The sequence below is a fragment of the Haemaphysalis longicornis genome, unplaced genomic scaffold, assembly GCF_048455015.1.
Source record: "Haemaphysalis longicornis isolate Haplotype H1 unplaced genomic scaffold, Haemaphysalis longicornis Haplotype H1 scaffold_9, whole genome shotgun sequence".
In the NCBI taxonomy this organism is placed as follows: Eukaryota; Metazoa; Arthropoda; class Arachnida; order Ixodida; family Ixodidae; genus Haemaphysalis; species Haemaphysalis longicornis.
In genome coordinates, this window is record NW_027526460.1 from 40313635 (window position 1) to 40335579 (window position 21945).

The following is a 21945-nucleotide window of genomic DNA, read 5'->3' on the forward strand; positions in this document are numbered from 1 at the left end:
CTACCCCTACCCATTCATGTCTATTGGTATTTCTCTGTGTAACTCTATACCTCTCAGTACATACACCTTTGTAGTACCTCGGTCTTCTGCAGTCTTTGTGCGAGTATGCATGCCTGTTGTGCCAAAATGTCTAACAGCATGCAAGGCATGGGCAGCAACGGTGGTGGAGTGTTTCGAAGGTGGCAGTAGGTTGCAACATACCATTGGAACAAGGTGGCACGAGCTAATGCAAGAATTGGGTCTTTGAGCTCAGCTAAATGGCTGGCTCGGTGCTACGGCTATAGGCATGATTAGCAGCCCTTCTGTTGCTTCGCTTTCGTGTTTCAGGGAGCATTTTGGAGTGACCTAGAGCTGTAAACTTGAGTGGGTTAAAAAAGTCAAAAGGTGCTGTGGTTGTATTGTCTTGCATTTAATAGTAATTATGAAATTGCCCCAGAGATTCAGATTTGACATGTTTCTATTCTTTGTCTATGTGGTGTTGACTTGGGCTCTGCAATCGCTTTGCTTGCTTCGACAAGTGCCTGCTTTAAAGGGACACTGAAGTGATATGTAAACATTGCGGGATTACTTTCGCAAATTGTAGTCCGGAGTCCCCAGGCCATGTTTCGACCACCCTGGGCACGTTTACGCGATTTTATTTACCGTATTTACACGATTGTAAGTCGACTCGAATGTAGGTCGACCCCCAAAAAATGGCACCTCTCAAAAAAAAAAAAAAAAAAAAGCCAGCGCCGCTTAGAAAATCGTATCACAAAGAGAAGCTTTTCCGTCGACCCACACGGCGGCTCCACAAGAGTGGTGCGCTCGCGGTATGCGCGGTATTTGTTAAAAAAGAAAAGCTTTTGTATAGGCACCCGGAATAACCATGCGCCGTGGGTTGAGCGGGAAAAAACATTCGCTGCGAGATGACAACCATCGAAGCAACCGGCAGCGGCCACTGCCGCCACTGCCGCGCGATACCAAAACAAACATGGCGGCTGACGGAAGCGGCCGCTCGCGAGTTCTTTTGAGCGACTAACCTCCCACCATCGCGTTCGGAAGTGTACTGAACAATCTGATATGATTTGGGCTACGTTAGCGCCGCGCATTGAATCAAGGGATTTGCTAATACTCATTTTGTTTATTAGAGACGAATAAAACGCTTCTTGACGCATTTTTGCACGCGATTCGTGCGCGGCGACGCCCGCGTCAACGATTCCGCGCGCGCGCGGCAGCTTCTACACGTTTTACCTCGGTATTACGCGTGACGAGCGCGGCAGTGGGAGAAGCCTGACGAAGAGCGCGCCTCCCATTGGGGAGGCGGCCTCTTCATGCCGGCAGTTTGAAAGCGCTCGGGAGTCGGGACAGCTGGCTGGCGCCGCCGGAGATGTTTAGGCTTACCACGGTGGCGGCGCGGATGATGCTAGTGTCGTTTTCGACCACATTTCTCCTTTCCTGCTCAAACGCCTTTGTTTGTGCCTTCAGTGATATCTTAAAGTGCGGTTAGAAGCGGTCGCTGAAGCTACGCGCACCTCTTCGCGGCTGGTGACGCCGCCATGTTGCCGCCGCCGATCGCGCAGCGCGCGCGGGTGGCATTCGCGGCAGTGTCAGCGCGGCGCATTTTCGCGAGCACAAAACGCCCCATGCGGTTCACACTTTAGACCATAACCATGGGAAAGAGGGCGCAAAGCTGTCCCCAACTCGTAGCACCCCCGATTTCTCGTTTCTCTTGCCGTTACTAGCGGTAAACGGTTCCATTTCGATTCTAAGTCGACCCCCCAACATTGGATTGTCATATTTGAAAAAAAAGGGTCGACCTACAATCGTGTAAATACGGTATTAGAAAAATTAATTCGAAAATGCTGTCCTCCTCTCTTTACGCTCGCCCATTTTCTGCGGCGTTTTCGTGTGACGTCAGGAGGGGATAAGCTGGCAATTGGCTGAGCTACTGCACGGCTCCCCGGCCTTCAGACAGAGTCAGTCGGCCCAGCGTTTCGTCCGCCGGCCGCCGACGGGTCGTCGCAATTCGTTCGCTCAGTTGAAACGAAGCCAGGACACGTTTGTGAATGGTAGAATTTGCCTTTCTTTACTTGGTTAGTTTGTACACTGTATCTAGCTCCAAGTCAAGGTCGCTTCACACAAGAGCTGCACAAGCGCACATGCGACGCTTCGCTGACTGGTATGCCAGTAGGAAAATATAAGGCCTCTTGAAGGCGGGAGAAGAGAGCGAAGTCAATATAGGTACTAAGGAAATAAAATCAACTGATATTTTTACCGTACAGCGTAAAACTAGGGCGCGGGAAGCACTTTTTTGCGCTGGGCGAACAAGCACAGCGGTCAGCAGCACGACTACGCATCAGCGAACGCTTTTCCGTCTGTGAAATGCAATTGCTAGACGTGAGCTATTGTGGAAACTCGGGTGACGCTTACTGCACGAGCGCAATACAACAAATAGTCACCTAAGCTGCTTAAAATGCCAAAACTAAAGAAAAGTGTAAACTGCTTGTACAATATATACCCTATATTATCGATGGTAGCGGAGCCCGCTCCGTGGCCGAGCGGTCTGGGTTGCTAGGTGTGCCACCGCGAGTATTTTGCATGTCATGAGTTCGAATCCCCGCGGGTACGTGCCTTTTTTTTTTTTTTGTAAGTTAACTTTTTTGTTTTCCGCCGATGTTTTCTATATTGAGTTCACCTTTTTTTGGGCCGCAACGTTCATGGCTCCACGAACTAGTTCACAAAACGCGCGCAGGCTGGCACTGGCGCGCTAGCGAGTTCTCGTTGGCGTGCTGTTGCCATAAGCACCGACTGCTTGCAGGCAGTGGGCACAGGCCAGAATGAACAGACCCTTGGCCTGGTGTGAACACGCTTTTTACGACACAGGCATGAGGGAGGGAAGCTCCAAATATGGGGGAAAAGTGCATGACATTTGGGCGTCTGCGGGTACGCGGAGGGTGTTCATGCACTGCATAGGTTTCGGCTAGTGAATGCTACGATTCCAATCCGTCCTAGGAGGCTTATCTTTATGCATTTTTACAGCTGACAACATGGCAGAAGCGCGGTACGACGATTACTGAGTTATTGAGAATGCCCATCCAACAACGCCAACGGTTGTGTTTTACAGAACCGAAACCGAAACTTGTTTGGTTGCTCACCTTGGGCATCGTCCAATCACGGTGCCCGCTCCTCCTAACGTCACAGCTTTAGTTGGTGCGGCCGCCGCAAACCGCGCATGGTAGTTTTTCTTCTTTCGCGCTTTGTAAAATAATTACCGATTTGGCAACCGGATAAACGATGAAAAGTGTGCTAATTTGAGCCAGTCTACGCAGTGCAAGCAAAAACGGGAGCTTGACAAATTCACTTCAGTGTCCCTTTAACAAGCGTCTAAAGTTCACGAGCAGCTGGTTTTGTTGCGCTGCATGCTCTTATTTCGTGTGTCGTGTTCTTTTTTTTTTGTTTGTTTTGGTCCATTTAGCGCTTCCAGCCGATGCCCGTGAGTAGCACTGCCTTGTTTTCTGCACAACAGCCTTGCCTTTCTGCCTGTGCTTTTGCTGTTCTTTTGCGTAGTGCAAGAATTCCTCCTGTAAGAATTCCTCCTGTAAGAATTCTTCCTTTGTGAGAGCATGGATGTTGACTGGGCAATACAAAAAAAAAAAGCTCTCGGCACAAGCCGTTGCATTTGTCATGTTTGCTTCTTGTGTCCTGTGTACCTGTGCTCTGTAAAACTGCCTTGCTCTGTGTTTTCAATGAAACGTGACCTTTTTTTTCGTCTGGCTTCACGGTCTCTTGCAGCTCCTTGCATTCATTTCTTTCTCGGGTTGACTGACTGAATCAATTCATGCCGGCTTGGTGTTTTGCCCTATTCCTTCAGGTTCTGCTTGTGTGAAAACAGCGGGGGCTTGTGCTGTCCTGAAGCCACACATGTGAGTTTTTCAGGCTTATTTTTTCCTTCTTTTTGCTAGTCTTTGGCTGCTAATGTAGACATTTCGATGGGGCAACTTTGTATCTGCCTTTTTTTTGTGTGTGTGTGTGTGAAATAGTGGACTGGGGATTGTTTCGTCTAGTGAGCGAGATAGGCCGTAGTGGCATTGCTAGTTGCCAGGTGTTCACGTTTGCCGCTATGTTCAAGAGGGCAGCGAGAACATTTTATAACAGAAAGAAGAAAAGTGTGAAGCGATAGACATTTGGTTAAATCTTTAGGATCTATTGTGTCCAAATCTGTCAAAGAACTCCTTGGAGTCTGGTCTTGCTGGATCTCAAGTGGCGTCTTGAAATTAATGAGAAATAGGAGGAGAGTGGGTGCTTGCTCAGTAATCTGCGTAAAGCATACCATGGCCCCTCTAAGCAGGCTTCTTTGGAAGGAAACCTCAAAGTTTTTGTTGTGGTGCCAGCTAACTTATCGAAACATGCCATCGCAGCCATTACCGATACAGCCGTGTTCAAGATGGCCATACATAACACCTATTGTTCATAGCATAGCCGTATGCACATTTGTATTATTCTGTAACGATGTAAAAATGAACATTCTCGAATTTTACCACTCCTTTCTGGTGTGCCCTATCGGCCTTGAAAGTGTCTGTAATAAATAAATAATTCTGCTATTTTGAGCATTGTTTTCAGGCTGCCTTTCATGGCTACAGTGCATTTCATTTTGAAAACACCAATGCGATAATTGTAATGTCTCTCGTGATTGATCTTGCAGAAAATAATGGTTTTATGTAAACGAATTATTGTTGCAACTGATACCTACAGTCGAACCCGACTATATCAAATCCGTTTACTTCGAATTACCCTTCATGTCGAACTATTTCTAGACACGGTACATTTACAGTGAGAATATGCTGCATTTACTTGATCTTAGGCACCGTGTTTTTCCCATGATCGCGATGCCCAAAGTGAGGGCGGAGCTTAGATTAAAAAAAAACCTAAATCGCCCCCCATTTCCGCTTTTTTTTTTTTTTAACGGTCTCATCTCGACGAGACGGGCGCAAGGAGTAATGTTTGAGTTGGCTAACATTTAAAAAATAAGTACAGACGGTGAACAAACCGCTTACGTCACCCTCACCACCATTCGGGTCAATTGTGGTGCTTGGGCTGCTGCTCTCAGTATCTCCCAGCAGGTCATCTTTTGTTCCATTGGAGTGGTTTGTAATCGGGCCCGCTTCCGCGTGTCTGGTATTCATCCATCTTGTGACGGTTGCTTAGAAAAAGAGGTGCTTAGATCCGCATGCAAACTTTTTCTCCAATTTTTTCCCAGAAAGTAGGGAGGGGAGGCTGCTTTAAAATCGGGGGTGCTTGGAATCGCAAAAATACAGTATAGCAAGAACTACGCTTATATCGAACCAAAATACCAGTGACAACCGATATATCAAACGCTAAATGCCACAGAAGTGCCCACCCCCCAAGTTGGCTTTCCCTCAGGGCAAAGGAGAAATTCCGTGGGCACACCCCTAAAGGTGCTTTAACCCAGCCGCTCATGGGCAGTGGGGGGCTCTTTCCCTTCCTTCACTTTGCTCTCCCTCTCTTGACTGCGCCATCGTGCCATGTAAGGCAAGTCGTCGACACCCCTTCCCTTTGCAAAAAATGATGCCAGCCCACCTGCCGCGCTTTCCTTTTCTTTTTAGTTCGTTGTGTTTGTGTCATTTTCGTTTGTTCTTTGTGGGCTTTTCCGGAAGGGTAGCTGTAGTGGCTAGCGTTAGTGTCCCTAAATAAAGGCTTAGCTAGTGGCTGTAGCTAGCGCGAAGTGGCTAAATTTCCCTTTTGCTGTGAAGCTGGCAGTCTTAAATCGAGTAAAACTTGGTGAGAAGTTGGATGTCCGCATCACGCCCGAGATTCCTGAGAACACCTTGTCAAAGTAGGTTCTGGGCAGAAGTTACTAAAGAAACCACCCGCAATTGCTTCAAATCTGCCGACTTGTGCGTGCCGGTGATGACCGAATATCCTGAGGAGTGCAACGAAGCCACCACCGGTGTTGTCAACATGTGGAGGGAGCTCTTGGAATTTCCAGACGCCGTTGATGGATCAATGATCGGCAAGTTTGTGAGCGTGCATGATGGTGTCACGACCACGGGAGAGTTTGGAAGACTACATTGCCGACTTCGTACTGTGCGCAAGTGAAAGGGGGCATAACGAGGGAAGCAACGACGATCCTTCGCCCGCAACATCCCAAGTGATTGGGGCACTCGCTCTAGTCTGGCGCATCTTCGCAAATGGGAAAGACTGCGGCCTCAACTGCTCCCTACCCTTTGGCAATGTGGAGAAGTCTTCGTACTGTCTCACCCAAAGAGGTTATTCAAGCAGAAGATGCAGGGCTATTTCGTGCGGAAGTAGGGCAGTATTACCAATAAAGTGTTTTTATAATATCTATGTGCCTTTATAATGTCCAATTCCTTAGCTTGCTTATTTCGAATTATCCCCTATATCGAACTGATAGGCTTTTTTTTTTTTTTTTTTTTTTTTTTGGGAGTTCGATATAATCGGGTTTGACTGTTTGTACATGTAGGAGTGTGGCACTCCTACATGTACAAAGCAAAATTTGGCAGCAAGTGATTACACAAGATAATGCACCTCCCTAATGACTGCTTAGCCAGGCTCCTCTGACCCTGAGCTCTCTCCACTCAAACCTCTCTCCCGACTGTTCCGCAGCACCCACAATCTCGGCCAAGTGCAGTCTCCGCCCGTTGTCGAGGGCGGCATTGTGAAGATCAAGTACGTGTCTGGTGACATCTGCCAGCGAAAGAGGAGCCCTCGCAGCCCCCCTATGCGCATGCAGACCGTCATAGAGTTTGAGTGCGACCGGAACAACCGGGTGAGTTGTGGCTTTTCTCAAGGAACACTAGTACGGGGACTCCTTTCTTATTGTGGGCTTGTCTGTTGGAGTAATAGGTCAGGGCCGAAGAAAGGGAATGATCAGAACTGAAAGGGATTAATGTCAAGGGAGCAATGTGTTTTGTGCTTGAGCCACCCTTGTGGCAGATGGGAAGCACTAAAGACCAAATGGGTGTGCGTGACATGTTAGGAGCCAGAACGGATAGTTGGTGCGAAGCTGAAGTGATGCAACTGGGAGCATGCAAGAGGCTCTGTTTCTCTTTAGGCAGTCAGCAGATCCTTCACTGTATTTGTGTCATGCGTGCCACTTGCACGGAAAGCTCGCAAGTGCTAAACTCTAGAACACATCGCTGTGTGCACTAAGCAGAGGGGCGTTTCTTTTTCCAGGCCGGCTATCCGATCCTCCTGCGGGAGGAAGGGTGCACGTACTACTTCCAGTGGCGCACAGCGTATGCCTGCCCCATGGCCGAGGATGCCGTCTACGACAACTGCACGGTTGTTCACCCCATCACTGGTGAGTTCCCGGTGCCCCGCTCTGGGACAGAGTCCAGAACCCAGTGCGGTGTCTTTGAATCTAGCGTTTTTGCCAGTGATCTGAATGTTCTGTTTGAAGTATCCTCCGCTTCTTCGCTTGTGATTCAGGCGAAGAGTTTGACCTGTCGGTGCTGAGAACTGCATCTCCCGTCAACGTGACAAGCGGCAAGGACACGTACTCGATGAGAGTCTGTGGGCCCCTGCCGCAAGATCTCTGTGGGCCGGGCTCAGGTGAGATCCGCTTCTCAATGGGCGAGCACCTGCCTCGCATTTGTGTGCCTTTATACAGTCTACGCCCGTTAGAACGGACCCTCTGAATCCGGAAAAAAACGTCTGCTGTAGCCGAAGTATGCAGTATCCGACAGGGGGGGGGGGGGGGGGGGGGTATGAGCTCTAAAGTGGGTACTTCGACCGATATTGCGTATGCATAGTACATACACTTTGTTCTTTCTACACGCCTGCAGCACCTCTGCACAGTGTTCGCGCGAGGGCAAAGAATCGCGTAAACACCGTTTCCAAAGCTTAGCACTAGCACTTGGAAAAGGCCTAGCGCATGCAGTCAAGCGTGTAAAGGCACATGATAAGCTGAGCAAATAAAGCAAGAATATAACTAGGTGCAATTATTAACCAGCTATAAAACATCAGTCGGGGCCATCAGCATTAGCTAGGCTGCTTTAAATCCCCTCACGACAAGGCAGGTTTTCCCGAAACCGTTCATGAAACAAATCGGATCGCTGCCTGACGTTCCGTCAAGGCAGTTTCCACATTTTTAGCGATTTTAGTCTACAGCTGTAAAATCGAAAGTTAGACCAGTTGGACTGCGTACGGTTACCAGCGCACACAATGGATGGGGAACAACCCCCCTACTCGAGGCATTTCTTACCTTTTTCACCGAACGGAATGGGAACGATGCATGCGTGTTTTTTATTACATAAAACCCGAAAAAAACTGACGAGGGCAGACTCGCCTCTGAGTGCACCACTTCGAGCATTCGATAGCCCTGTTTTCAATCTCACCAGAGTCGCGTTTATCGGCAGCGGCCTTGCTCTTGACGGTAGAGCGGACTGTCTGCTTAAACAGGCCTGTACTTCTGACGATGTCGGCCTGTTTTTCCCCATGATCGACAGCGTTAATTACGCTTAATTCATCCGACAGTGAAATCAGCTGCCCTGCCACTCATGCCGCTGGTTGCACAAAAAAAAAAAAAAAAAAGCCACTGGCACTGGCTTGGCTTATCTGCGCCAACGACCCGACTGCCAGCAATGTTGCCAGACACGAGTTTTCTTGCCAAAATAAACAAATAAAAAGCACATCGGGTGCCGGCCCCGCGGAAGTCCGCTATAAATATTGAGTCGAAACAATTTTCGCCTAAAATTTAGTCTGTTGTAGCCGATAGTCTGCTCTAGCCGGGTCCGTTATGAGCGGAGTGGACTCCATTTAAAATGCATGGGGACCAGACAAATCAACAGAAACTGTCTGTTGTAACCGAAAGTCCGTTGTTGCCGGATCCGCTGTAATGAGCCTAGACTGTATATGACTTGCAAGGCAAAGGTGCCGTTTAGTAGGCTTGTTGCCTGTATACCTAGCCGTAGTGGCATAAAGGTTAAAAGGAGCAAACAAACTTGGTGTGCGCTGAATGGGCATGTTGCTTGTTATTGACAGTTCACTTTGAAATCGGCAGCAGTAAACAATTCTGTCGCGTTCAACAGTTTTGGACTGCTCGGAGTGTTAGGAGTGGATTCCAAACCATTGGCGTGAGGAAACCATATCGGCCAGCTCCTTGTTGTGAATGGCAAAGCTCTAATTAAACATGTTGTAATGCCGCACCCACCCTCTAAACCGACATATAAGATACCAAACCACTTTTATTTATGAGAAGAATGTGCGGAATTGAGCTAAGGGAACATTTACAATTAAAAAAAATATATCTCGGGTCTTCAAACAAAAAAATATTGGCATTGCCGGGGCTTGAACCAGGGGGCGCTTGGTCAAGTAAAGCAGTAGATGGTGCTCTGTATATGCAGGGATTGCCGGGCTTGTGCCCACAAAGGAACGGAATCTCGCATTGCCTGGGTTAAGAACAAAACAAAGCAAGGAAAGGCCTGTTGCATCACCTTGTCCTTCTCCGCAGGCATGTGTCTGAAGGATGGTGCAACCGGTCGGACTGTGAGCCTGGGCAAGGCCAGTGGGCAGGTGCACTTCAAGGAAGGGGTCATCTTCCTGGAGTACACGGATGGCGACGCGTGCCCCGGCCGGCCGTCGCAGAGGCGGCGCAGTGTGATCCAGTTCGGGTGCTCTTCGGCTGGCCGTGCGCACCTGGGGCCGCAGCTGATCCACGCGGACAACGACTGCGTCTACTACTTCGCCTGGCAGACGGAGCGCGCATGCCGTAGGGTGGTGAGTGGGGCATTCTCATCGATGCACTGGCTACGCTGCGCTCAGCAGCATTGAAAAGAACGGCAGAAATTCCAAGTTGCAGGGGGAGGGAGTTAACTTCAAGGCTGTCGAGACGACTAAAAGATTAGAATGCTGGTGGACGAAAAGCAGAGAGAGGAAGATCGCCTAGGACAGCTCCCACCTGCAATAGAAGAAAAAAATTCTGTGCCTGCCTTCAGAGCAGTGCTAGTATGTATAGATATATTAGTTTTTTTTCGTGGTAAGATGACGCGTCATCACCCCGTTTCAAAGGGGATACCACTACCAATCAATCAATCAATCCAAGGATTGCTCAGGGAAAGGCCTGCCAAGTTGGGGGTGATCAAGCCCCATGCGTCAAGCTTTGCTCAGTATCCTGGTCCTCATTCTTGCAAAAGTGGAGGGGGATGAGTAGTTGAGGCAATCCAGAAATCCTTGACAGCCCTTGAAGTAGTGCTTCCATTCCCAAGACCATGTGTGTCTAGGAGAGTGTGCCATTTTTTCTGTGGCCACTCTGTTGGTTCTGTGCAACTTAGCATGTGGGTTCGAGCTAGTTGGTGCTCTGTGATCAACACCTTTAAGCACGAGAAAATTTTTTTTTTTTTTTTTTCCGGCCCAAAGGTGTTGATTAAGGCTCTCTGCAGTTTGAGTTGCACTCTGCCCTGTTGCCTTATCACACCATTTTATCAGTGTAGGCCATATTGCCACACTTGGCAGTTACAGCTGTTTAACGCCATAAGACCTTATTCCAGCATTTCTCAAAGAAACTGAAAAAAAAGGAGGGAGGGGTCTTGAAAACATTGTGTAGGTATGTTGGAACTGCAGAAATTACAGCGACACTTCGACATTCGCCACCTAACTTCCATGAAAACGGATCGTCAGGGTAGTCATCAAGGAGGTTCCACTGCATAAGCCAGAAACAAATTGCAAGGGGAAAATACTGAATGCTGTGCAGTTGTGCGTGCGTGTGAACGCCGTCCAGTGCGAGAGCCACTCTTTATTAACGGGGGCGTGCACATATCGTCTCGTTGCAGCTGCACTGCATTGTGGAGGAAGGGGCGGAACAGTACGACCTGTCGCCCCTAATCGCCGCCAGGGGCAGGCACACGGTGGTGAACCTGGTAGACCCAGGCTACACATACTACATCAACGTCTGCCAGCCTGTCCGTGCCGTGGCACCTTACCACATGCTCGCCAACGCGGGCCTCGTCCGCTTCTCCAAGGACACCGGCTCCGTCGAGGTGGGCACAGGACTCTCCACCACACTCTCCTCTCGTCTGAATCCCCATGCCTGTGATTCTGAACTTTTGCGCCTCATCAGTTCATTTGTGTCCTCTCCAGGATGAAAGCCCCCCTCCTTCCCCCATGTTTCTCCTACCGTTCCAGTCTCACAATGCCATAGTTCAGTCGCTACCTCAAATTTTGTGATTTCTTCCCTCCATCAAGTTAATGGTGCTTCTCTACACCTGATGCCATCCTTCGGTAGCCACCCTGTTACCCCTAATAGCCATTTTGTTTCCCGGATGGTCCATTTGTGTGTACTCAAGGGCCCCTAACTGCTGTTGAATTCACAGCCTTCACTTGTGGGTTACCTTAAGCTGTACCAGTTCTCTAATGTGTCAAGCCCAAAACTGGAATCACTTGTTGGAGGCACCTCCCACAGAGCTAAGGAGCAAATTCATGGGCTGCTACTACTAGTAATGCTAGTTATGCTAATTCTTCAGCGGTGAGTAGCACTTGTTTGTTGCTGTTCCTTCTCTAACATGCACAGCAGTATTCATTCTCCGTACTTTTTTTTTTCTCCCGGTTTAAGGCTGTAGGGAACAGCTAATGTATGGGGACAAATTTATTACCATCTAGTAAAAAGAGCACTTTTTTTTCCCCATTTGCAGAGCTTGGGAGAGGTGTTTATGGAGCCATTCAACGACTTTGAAGGTCACGTCACCCTTCTGTATGTGAATGGATCCCAGTGCGCCTACAACGCTTCAGTCTCCAACAGGGCTAGGGTGATATTCGTCTGCGATCCGTCAACAACTGTGGTGAGTAGTAACTCCCACCCCCATTTTTAATTTGCAGAATTTTTCGTTGTAATCTAACGCAAATTAAATGTCCCCCTTTTCACCAGTGCTTTCCAAACTGCACTGCAGTGGTGTGGCCTCTTATTTGACGGCTTTTAGTTCCGTGCTAGCTTTCTCCATGAGTTTGCTCATTAAATAGCAACCACGACAGATGCCTCCGGTACATCGGTGCAATCCTTTTGCTTGTTGTTGCCAACAGGAGGAGCCCCTGCTGCTTGACATAGACAAGGAGAGCTGCCTGTACATCTTTGAGTGGAGAACCAATCTTGTGTGCCCTGGCATAGACAGGAAAGCTGTGCCGAGCGAACAGTGCGTCTTCAGCATTCCCCAGCATGGCCTCAGCTTTGACCTCTCCAGATTGAAGAGCAGTGGAGACAGTTCAGTGTTTGAGGTATGTACGGGGTGTGTGCATTTAAAGTCCACCTGACATTTCTGTCCATAACTTTTCGTAGAGAAGAGCGTGCGGTCAATGCAAACAATATTAATGCCATAACTCGTGTTTTTCGTTTTTGCGATTTGGAAACTGGTGGTTGTCATTCATTCGATCACAAAAAAGAAGCAACGAGATTGACTGAGGGCAGTGGAGAGTCAACCAGAGAGCACAAAAATAATCTTAATGTGAAAAATCTGTGAGCCTACCCACCACAACATTGCCGTTGTAAACCCCAATGTATTTCTTATTGTGGCAAAAGCAATCAATCACTTTTGATGTGGGTGTAGATGAGGCAGACTCCATTGCAACATTTTCTTCACTGGCCAGAAAATAATCATTGTTACAAAGGCTCTTCATTATTTTTCAGTTGCTTACCTCCTCATAAGATGAACTTCTAGATCAAGACATGTGGATGCACTAAAGCAATAGGATGACAGGGCTCTTAAATGGCTTTCTTCCAAATCCAGCAATTGTTTGTTTGCAGAGTCTGCAAAAGCAGCTGCCTGCAAGGTCGATTGTCCTTCCCTGCACTACTGTTGCCTTGACCTTGTTGACAGCAACGTGCTGCTTCATTGGCGACAAAAAACAGAAGCCTTCCATCCTAAGCTGCTAAAGTGACACGAGTGGTGTTGCAAGGGTCACAGCTTTGGAGTTGGCTTCTGGTTTGCGCTTCATCATCATTGTCATCATCAGTCTCTTCACTCGCAGAAATAGCCGATGAAAGCACGTTTCAATTTGTGTAATTTGTAAAAGTGTTGTTGAAGTGGAATTCTGTGAAAAAAGTTTGTTTCGGAAACTTTTTTTTGCTGGTTCCTGTGTGTCTGTGCGTAACTGTTGGGGAGTATGTAACAAACTTGGAATAAATGTCTACTTATAGTTGAGATATCATGGTGGTATTCCGTAATAAAAGAATACAAATGCATTGGGAAATTATTTGGTGTGTGCATGGGGGTGTACAAATCAAACTTGCTGCTGGGGTTCACCTGAAAGTTTTTCTTTTTGCTTGCTTTATTAGTCTTAATTCTACGCTCCTCTCTCCATCTTCCACACAATACAGGTGCCTGAAAAAAGTGGCGAGGGCAAGTTCATGCTGGACGTCTGTGGGCAGGCAAAGCCCAGGGCTTTGGGCTGCGAGAACAGCTCTGTGTGCCTGATCTCCGGTAGTGAGCATACCAGCTACGGTGCGCTGAGCTCTTTCACTTACATCCAAGGCACCCTTAAAGTCCAGTACACCAACGGGAGCACTTGCGACGACAGCAGTAAGTCATGTTCAGCCCCCTTCAAGCCTGGAATGTCAGAAGTAGACGTGGCATTAGCCCATGAAACTTGCATACATCAGCTCGCAAAAATCTTGCATGTTTCATGGCCGAGTGCAGTGCCATGTGGTATTTTATGCGAAGATTTGCTGTAGCTGTTTTATGAGAAACCTTGCCATAAGAAAACCATAAGAGGCCTCGTAAAGTGTGTGCTGCTTATTTCTTTCTTTCCCTTCCGCAGAAGCGCTGACCCGCTCTGCCGAAGTGACATTTGAGTGCGACGAACAAGCTGGAATCGGCGTGCCAACTTTAGAGCATGTGAGTTGATCTCATCAATCAACCTGCTATTCAGCTCTTTGGGATGCGATACGTGTACATCTGATGTGTGAGCTTGGGAGGTTCAAGCCTGCCGTTTCGGTGCGTTAGTCAAAGTAGCATAAGAAGCAAATGACTGTATCGTAGAAAGCAAAGGAGCATCATAAGCAAATCAAGCCGTCTCAGCTCAACTCCGAAAGCGTGCTTGTGCTCCCATCATGGATATGCAACGTATCGCTCATATAATCATGTAGGTATGTATAGTGCATGTTACGTATGGTGTATATCCAGGATGTTGCTATAGCAAAGCTGCTTCGATGCGAGATGGGCGCTTACTTTCTGTACTTGGGGGACATTGTCATCTGCACTCCAGCGAGCACACCTATTTCCCGCACTCAGCTGGTTTCTGAACGAACTTCGGGGGAAAACTTCAGTTGCAAACAAAATCAACTTGTGCTTCTTTATGGTTCTTTTTTTATGGTTCTTTGTATTCTGCATTGTTCTTGTGTAGTTGCAGTGGATGTGTTTCACTCAATTTGTTCATCACAATGTCCTTCAATGCAGTTTATTGTGCTATCCATGCATGACTGAGTAGAGCTTTTACATTGCGCAAAGGTGTGAGGATATTTTTGGGGGAGAAGGGGGGGTTGAATGTTTCCTAGATCCTTTTGCATACTTGGTTGAAGACACACTAGTGGACTTTGAATGCAGCAAAAAGTTCCGGTGGTTGTGTGTGGGGTTTTCAGTGTCGCGTGTGTTGTTTCTTCTCCGTAAATGCAGAAGCATGCCTGCCATTCAACATTCATCTGGAAGACCAGCCTGCTCTGTGTGCCGGACCACAGGCAGTGCATCATCACATCCGGCGACAACACCTACGACTTTGGGCTCCTGGCCTCCGTGAGCCACGTGAGGAACGTGACCGACCCGGAGGGAAACACGTGCGTCTCTCACCTTTTCATAGAGAAAGGCTTGCACAAGTTTGTTCTGTGATCGAACTTAAAGGGACACTGAAGTGATATGTAAACATTGCGGGATTACTAGCGCAAATTGTAGTCCGGAGTCCCCAGGCCATGTTTCGACCACTCTAGGCGCGTTTACGCGATTTTATTTAGTAGAAAAACTAATTCGAAAATGCTGTCCTCCTCTCTTTACGCTCGCCCATTTTCTGTGGCGTTTTCATGTGACGTCAGGAGGGGATGAGCTGGCAATTGGCTGCGCCACGGCTGCGCTACTGCACGGCTCCCCGGCCGACAGAGTCAGTCGGGCCAGCGTTTCGTCCGCCGGCCGCCGGCGGGTCGTCGCAATCAAGGAGGTTAAAAAAAATTGCTTGGTCGCAATTCGTTCGCTTAGTTGAAACGAAGCCAGGACATGTTTGTGAATGGAAGAATGTGCCTTTCTTTACTTGGTTTGTTTGTACACTGTATCTAGCTCCAAGTCAAGGTCGCTTCACACAAGCGCTAGCTGCACAAGCGCACATGCGACGCTTCGCTGACTGGTACGCCAGTAGGAAAATATAAGGCCTCTTGAAGGCGGGAGAAGAGTCAGCGAAGTCAATATAGGTACTAAGGAAATAAAATCAACTGATATTTTTACCGTACAGCGTAAAACTAGGGCGAGGGAAGCACTTTTTTGCGCTGGGCGAACAAGCACAGCGGTCAGCAGCACGACTACGCATCTGCGAACGCTTTTCCGTCTACGAAATGCAATTGCTAGACGTGAGCTACTGTGGAAACTCGGGCGACGCTTACTGCACGATGCAGTACAACAAATAGTCACCTAAGCTGCTTGAAATGCCAAAACTAAATAAAAGTGTAAACCGGTTGTACAATATATACCCTATATTAGCAAGGTATCTGCGTCCCGCTCAGTGGTCTGAGGCGTAGGTATGCCGCCGCGAATGTTTTGCAAGTTACGAGGTCGAATCACCGCAGGTACGTGCTTTTTTTTTTTTGTAAGTTAACTTTTTTGTTTTCCGTCGATGCTTTCTATATTGAGTTCACCTTTTTTTTGGGCCGCAACGTGCATGGCTACACGAACTAGTTCACAAAACGCGCGCAGGCTGGCACTGGCGCGCTAGCGAGTTCTCGTTGGCGTGCTGTTGCCATAAGCACCGACTGCTTGCAGGCAGTGGGCACAGGCCAGAATGAACAGACCCTTGGCCTGGTGCGAACACGCTTTTTACGATACAGGCATGAGGGAGGCAAGCTCCAAATATGGGGGAAAAGCGCATGACATTTGGGCGTCTGCGGGTACGCGGAGGGCGTTCATGCACTGCGTAGGTCTCGGCTAGTGAATGCTACGACTACAAGCCGTCCTGGGAGGCTTATCTTGTGCATTTTACAGCCGACAACATGGCAGAAGCGCGGTACGATGATTACTGAGATATTGAGAATGCCCATCCAACAACGCCATTGGTTATGTTTTACAGAACCGAAACCGAAACTTGTGTGATTGCTAACCTTGGGCATCGTCCAATCACGGCGCCCCTCCTCTCAACGTCACAGCCTTAGTTGGTGCGGCCGCCGCAAACCGCGCATGGTAGTTTTTCTTCTTTCGCGCTTTGTAAAATAATTACAGATTTGTCAACCGGATAAACGATGAAAAGTGTGCTAATTTGAGCCAGTCTACGCAGTGCAAGCAAAAACGGGAGCTTGACAAATTCACTTCAGTGTCCCTTTAAAGGCCAACTGCACTCAAAATTTCGACTTCTTGAAAACCCTATTTCCGTATAGTCTGCTTAAAAAGAAAGCAACATGCAAAATACAACAGCTGAAATACGCACGTGGACGCCACAAGCGGCCAGCAAAAATCGGCGATTTTGAAACCGAAACCGAGGAGAGCGCGGCCATTGCAGTGACGTTGCAGCCGTCCAGCGAGCGGCCGGACGGTCACCAGTTCGGGAGAATGTCTGCGCGCAAGCTCTACGCGCGCACGGGGCAGCAGAGCTCGACCGGTTCTCCCGCTGCGTGGCTGGCCAGAGGAAAAAGCCACCGTCGGCTGGAACGTCACAGGCGCGTCATGGCTGTTTGCGCGATCCGCCGGCAGGTGCAGAGTGGTCTGCGGCGGAGCCTTTTTAAACGCTTCTGACTGATTAACGAGGCGCTTCACGGGGCTACCACTTGTGTCTCAGCTTATTTGGGGGTACTTACTACGCATTAAAAACAAATTTGGCCGAGGTGAAATTTGAGTGCAGTTGGCCTTTAAGGAAGACACTGCTCGTAAAACAGCTTCGTTTAATTGTTAAGCAAACTCTGTGAAACTTGTCAGTCTTGCTGCTTTTCCCCTACTGATTTCAAGTACCTATGCCATTATTTTTTTAATAAGTCAATCAGTTACAAAGGTAATTAGAGGTAGTTAGTCATTTTTGGAGGAACAAAAGGCAAAGCAGTGTTTGTTATAAAACTGTAATCTTTATATTGTCCAGTATACTATGAACCCTGGTGAGTGCAATAAGAAAATCGGTTTCTTAGTGGCACATTTCAAACACTAAAGTTTAATGAGCTGTAAAATTAGTTGCAAGCGGTGCACCAAAAAAACCAATTCTCTTATTGCTTTTACGGGGTTTCACAGTATTGGAAAATATGAAGAGTACAGTTTCATGGCCAACACTGTTTTGTATATTGTTCCTCCAAAAATGACTAATTATCTAATTATTTCAGAAACTAATTGACATACTCAAAAAATGTTAGCATAATTGAAATCAGTGGGGGAAAAGCAGCTAGACTGCTGACCAGTTTCACAAAGTTTACTTAAAAATCAAAAGAAATAATTTTAAGAGCAGTGTCTCCCCCTTATGATATTTGGAAAGCAAAATAAAGTGTCTTCAGATATCCCGTACTGAGTGCTTTCAGCTGTACATATCACGGGATGCTGTTGACAAGTGCACATGCTTATGGGACTCAATCAATCTATTTGTTTCTGAAAGTTATACGTCTTTCATAAACAGTAGCTCAAATGGTCGAACAATAAATGTGAAAAAGAAGAAAGAGCAGGAGCGAATGTTTGGGCTTAAATGTTCGCCACTGCGCGACGTTCCTGGGTGGAGTGGTGGGGCCACAGCATATCTGGGGGCTGGTTGTGCAGCCACTGCACGTAGCATGTTTTCTTGAAGCCCAAAGATTTCTGATATGCTTAAATACTCGACCGAAACTGAATAGTATTCAAGAACTTTAAATACAAAATTCTCTAATCAAATAAATATGAATCGTACCAAAAAAACTATTCATCTCATTTAAAGTTTTATACGTATGAACATTATTTTTTTTTTTTACGTTACTGAACAAGTTGTCTTGAATTGGATTGCTCATACACATGGCCACTGTCCTTTCTGCCCTCGGTTGTTAAAAAGCTTTATAAAGTCTTCTACAGCAAAGTAAAAGCCATACTTTTGTGTTTGTGCAGGTACTGGATCAATGTGTGCGGTGACATGAATGCCGACCGCACGCATACTCAGTCCTGCCCAAGCTCGGCTGCAGTCTGCATGCGTAGCAAGGACCGCAGCGGTCATGACTTCACCATCGGGAAAGCACAGTCGCTCAAACTTTCCGCTGTCGGTAAGTTGGCTGATTTTATCCAAACTCAGTTTAGTCCCTTGCCGAGCTAGTGAGGCAAAGGTTAAGAAAACCTGTTGGGGGACACAAAATGGGGCTGCAGTCAAATTATGGTGCAATGAACGTTGCTGCCATGAAATTACTGCCGTAATAAAGCATTCTAATTCCATATCGGTCATTCATATGGATTAAAATGCTCTAGTGGATTGTAAGCCTTGTCCAATTACATTACCAGAGTAGTCTAGAATGTGTAGGCCATGTGCTGTGTGTCAGCTGATTTACATGTAGTTTTAACAAGTGCATTCAAACTTTATCAGAGCGAAGCTCTTTAGCAAATCGTAATTTTTCATGTCCGCAGTTAAAAGCACCAAGAAATTGCTGAGTGCACGCACGTGATCGCGGGCCTCACGGCAACCGCCTGGCAGTTAACAAAACCAAGAAAATGCCTAGCACACGTTTGTCAAGCCAAGCATACCCACTTAGGGAGATTGGCCAAGATTGCGGCGACCGCCCGGCAGTTGAGAAACCAAGAAAATGCCTAGCGCCCGTGTGTGCATGCCTTGTGGTGACCGCACAGCATTTCCGGTGCGCGTTTGCCAAGCCATGCTTGAAGAGATTGGTCAATATTGGCAAAAAAAAAGAGGAAAAAAACTCCAGTGTTTGTCGTTATCGTAGCAACACTTCCTTGGTAGGAGAAAGACCCGTCATAGCGTACGCCCCTCCAAGGTGACGTCCAGTGATTATGACTTCCAAAAAAATGAAGGAAGCTCACACTTGTCGCAGTGGAAAAGAAGCAAATGGGCTGCAATCGTGGACTTAAACCGTCGTGAAGGTTGCGTACAGCTTCGCTACCTTCAAGTCTAGCGCGTTAGTGTGAGCTTCCTTCATTTTTGCTGTTGCATCGCCCTTCCTTTTGATTTGCTGATGTTGGCTATGGCAACACACTGGCAAGTCTGTGGAGCTGAGTTTACCAGATTGCTGGCATGGTTTACCGCGTGTGTCGGTGAACAGAGTCGACATTAAACGAGAAATGTGCGAAGACCAATCTGATAGGGTTGAGAATAGAATCACCGGTGCCTTGCAGGTGGATTAAAGGAAGTAGCTGCGTGCGAGGCACCGAAATGGGCACTCTGTTTCAAGTGCCGCGAACGGGCTGTCCCTTTTTTCAGGCCCCGGCCGCATCGACATGACCTACGGCGGGGGCGACCCCTTTGCCTGCCGGAACCGCTCCTCCCAGCACCCAGTAACGCTGATCCAGCAGGAGTGCGTCCCTGGCGGCAGCAGCACGGGAGTGCTGGAGTTCGTCAAAGGCCCCACCCCCGACGAGTGCCTGTTCGTGTTCAGCTGGAAGTCCAGGACGGCGTGCCCCATAGCTGAGTGAGTGCGCTTTCCTCGGGGATCTCTTGCTCCGGCCACTTTTGTGCGTGTCTGTACCAGGCCACAGTACAGTATATAGTACATTGGCAGGAATTTAAACTGTTGTATAATACATTGCAATGTCTTCCCACACTAAAATGTAGGCTCTTTACTAAGTGGATGTTAGTGGCGTTTAAAAGTTCTGATAATTTCATTGAGCTGCTGCATATTTATTTTTTCTCCATCTGATGTCGCATGCATAGACATGCACTAGTTCGAATCTCTGCCGACAGATGGCAGCAGGCAAATCATTGGACTTTACTTTTATTCGTGGGCTTTATGGGGAGTTTTGGAACTAGTGTATTGAAGAACTCTGTCAGGGTGTTATTGTGGGCAGTGCCCTTGACAGTCATTAATTAAAAACTGCCTGCCAGCTGCTTTTTCTGATGTGTGCGGCTAGTGGCAATTACTGTGTTGGCCTTCTTCCAAATTCCTGCACAATTTGGTCTGGGCGCACAAATAATAGTGTGATCATATCTGCTTACAGTGAAGTTATTAATGTAGCTTTTTGCGCGATTCATGCTCATTGATGTCAAGAATAACAACAAAAATTGAAGCACACATTTCTTCAATCTGTCACTCCTCCTGTGGTTGGGGATGACCGTCGCTGTGGTCAGCCAACTGAATTATTGCGATCCTGCGATTAAACAGTCGTCAATTATGGTCAGCTTCGCTGCACTACGGTGTAATTTTTGTTGCTTTATTTGCAAGCTTGTAGTGATAACCGAGTTACGTGCTGGGTATGTTTGTCGAACCTCTGGAGTGGTACTTCATGGGAAAATGCCTCCTGAACAACTGTGCGCGGGCAGGGAACTGAGTTCCTTTTTGTTTCTCATTTCAGGGATGTGATTATACCAGAGAAGGACGGCATCATTGTGGAAAAGAGGCTTCAGCTTGCCATGAACTTGTCCGCGATACTGAACAGGTAAGGGCATTTGTGAATGCAAGCTTCAGACCTTGTGGCGACGTACAATAGAATGCCCACACTGGTTGACATTTTTTTTCTTTTTCTTTGCTTGGGTTTACTGTAAGTGTTTGTAAGTGAAGTGTTACTGTAAGTGTTGGGTTTTCTTATAGTGTGGATTGTTTTTTCTGTACTTCTGCAGTACTTTTGAATGCCACAAGTAGCTAATCAGTGCAAAGCATTTGTTTTCTTCGGTTGTGTCACATTTTTGGCTTGCAAGCACCAGGCAGATAGCCTTTTTTTAAATCGCAGAATATGATGATGTATGCCAGAATGAAAATCTTGTGTATGTACGCACGCGACAACCTGTTGTTATCATCTGTAACAGTATTTATGAAAAAATAAAAAATGATGGCGACCACAGTTGAAGATGTATGTACACTCATGGACAAATGAATAGTGAATGTGAAAATATTAACCGGAACACGCAATGAGTGCAATTTTTTACCATGCAAGTCAGATTGTTGCATGGCTTGGTAACAGTATTTGTCACTGTAATCGAACCATGCAGCAATTTGGCTTGCATGGTAAAAAATTGCACTCTTTGCGTGTTCCGGTCATTATCTTCGTGTTCACGTTTCATTTAAATGTGACTTTCCAAATACAGTGAACTCCCGTTAAAACGAACTCTTTTAAGACAAATTCTCGCTTATGCCGAACAGTGTAAGAACGTCTGGTTGGTTTTCCATAGACCCAATGCAAAAAAAAAATCCGCTTGATTAGGACGAACAGCCTTGCATGTACTCTTAGGTTGAGATGAACATTTTCTGGGGTGACCACCACCACTGCTGGCGATTATGGGTAGTGAACATTTCAGTCTTGGCAGGGTGCGGCGGGGCATTCACACGAGCAGAGGGAAAGAACCACAGCACAAAACCACAGCACAGCACACAAAACCACAGAGAACGTCTGGTTGGTTTTCCATAGACCCAATGCAAAAAAAAAATCCGCTTGATTAGGACGAACAGCCTTGCATGTACTCTTAGGTTGAGATGAACATTTTCTGGGGTGACCACCACCACTGCTGGCGATTATGGGTAGTGAACATTTCAGTCTTGGCAGGGTGCGGCGGGGCATTCACACGAGCAGAGGGAAAGAACCCCAGCACAAAACCACAGCACAGCACACAAAACCACAGAGAACGTCTGGTTGGTTTTCCATAGACCCAATGCAAAAA

General features: G+C 47.4%; 1 protein-coding gene across 1 annotated transcript in view; it reads left to right on the plus strand.

The window, feature by feature from the left end:
- Positions 1-21945, plus strand: part of Lerp (lysosomal enzyme receptor protein) — a 73468-nt gene that overhangs the window by 46061 nt on the left and 5462 nt on the right. The window contains exons 23-36 of the mRNA XM_077682684.1: positions 3851-3902; positions 6625-6787; positions 7195-7321; positions 7450-7572; positions 9473-9738; positions 10791-10997; positions 11649-11795; positions 12034-12225; positions 13325-13526; positions 13765-13841; positions 14619-14776; positions 18240-18391; positions 19558-19765; positions 20646-20729. Coding sequence (XP_077538810.1) covers positions 3851-3902; positions 6625-6787; positions 7195-7321; positions 7450-7572; positions 9473-9738; positions 10791-10997; positions 11649-11795; positions 12034-12225; positions 13325-13526; positions 13765-13841; positions 14619-14776; positions 18240-18391; positions 19558-19765; positions 20646-20729 — 2158 coding nt within the window. The remainder of the gene's footprint in view (positions 1-3850; positions 3903-6624; positions 6788-7194; positions 7322-7449; positions 7573-9472; positions 9739-10790; positions 10998-11648; positions 11796-12033; positions 12226-13324; positions 13527-13764; positions 13842-14618; positions 14777-18239; positions 18392-19557; positions 19766-20645; positions 20730-21945) is intronic.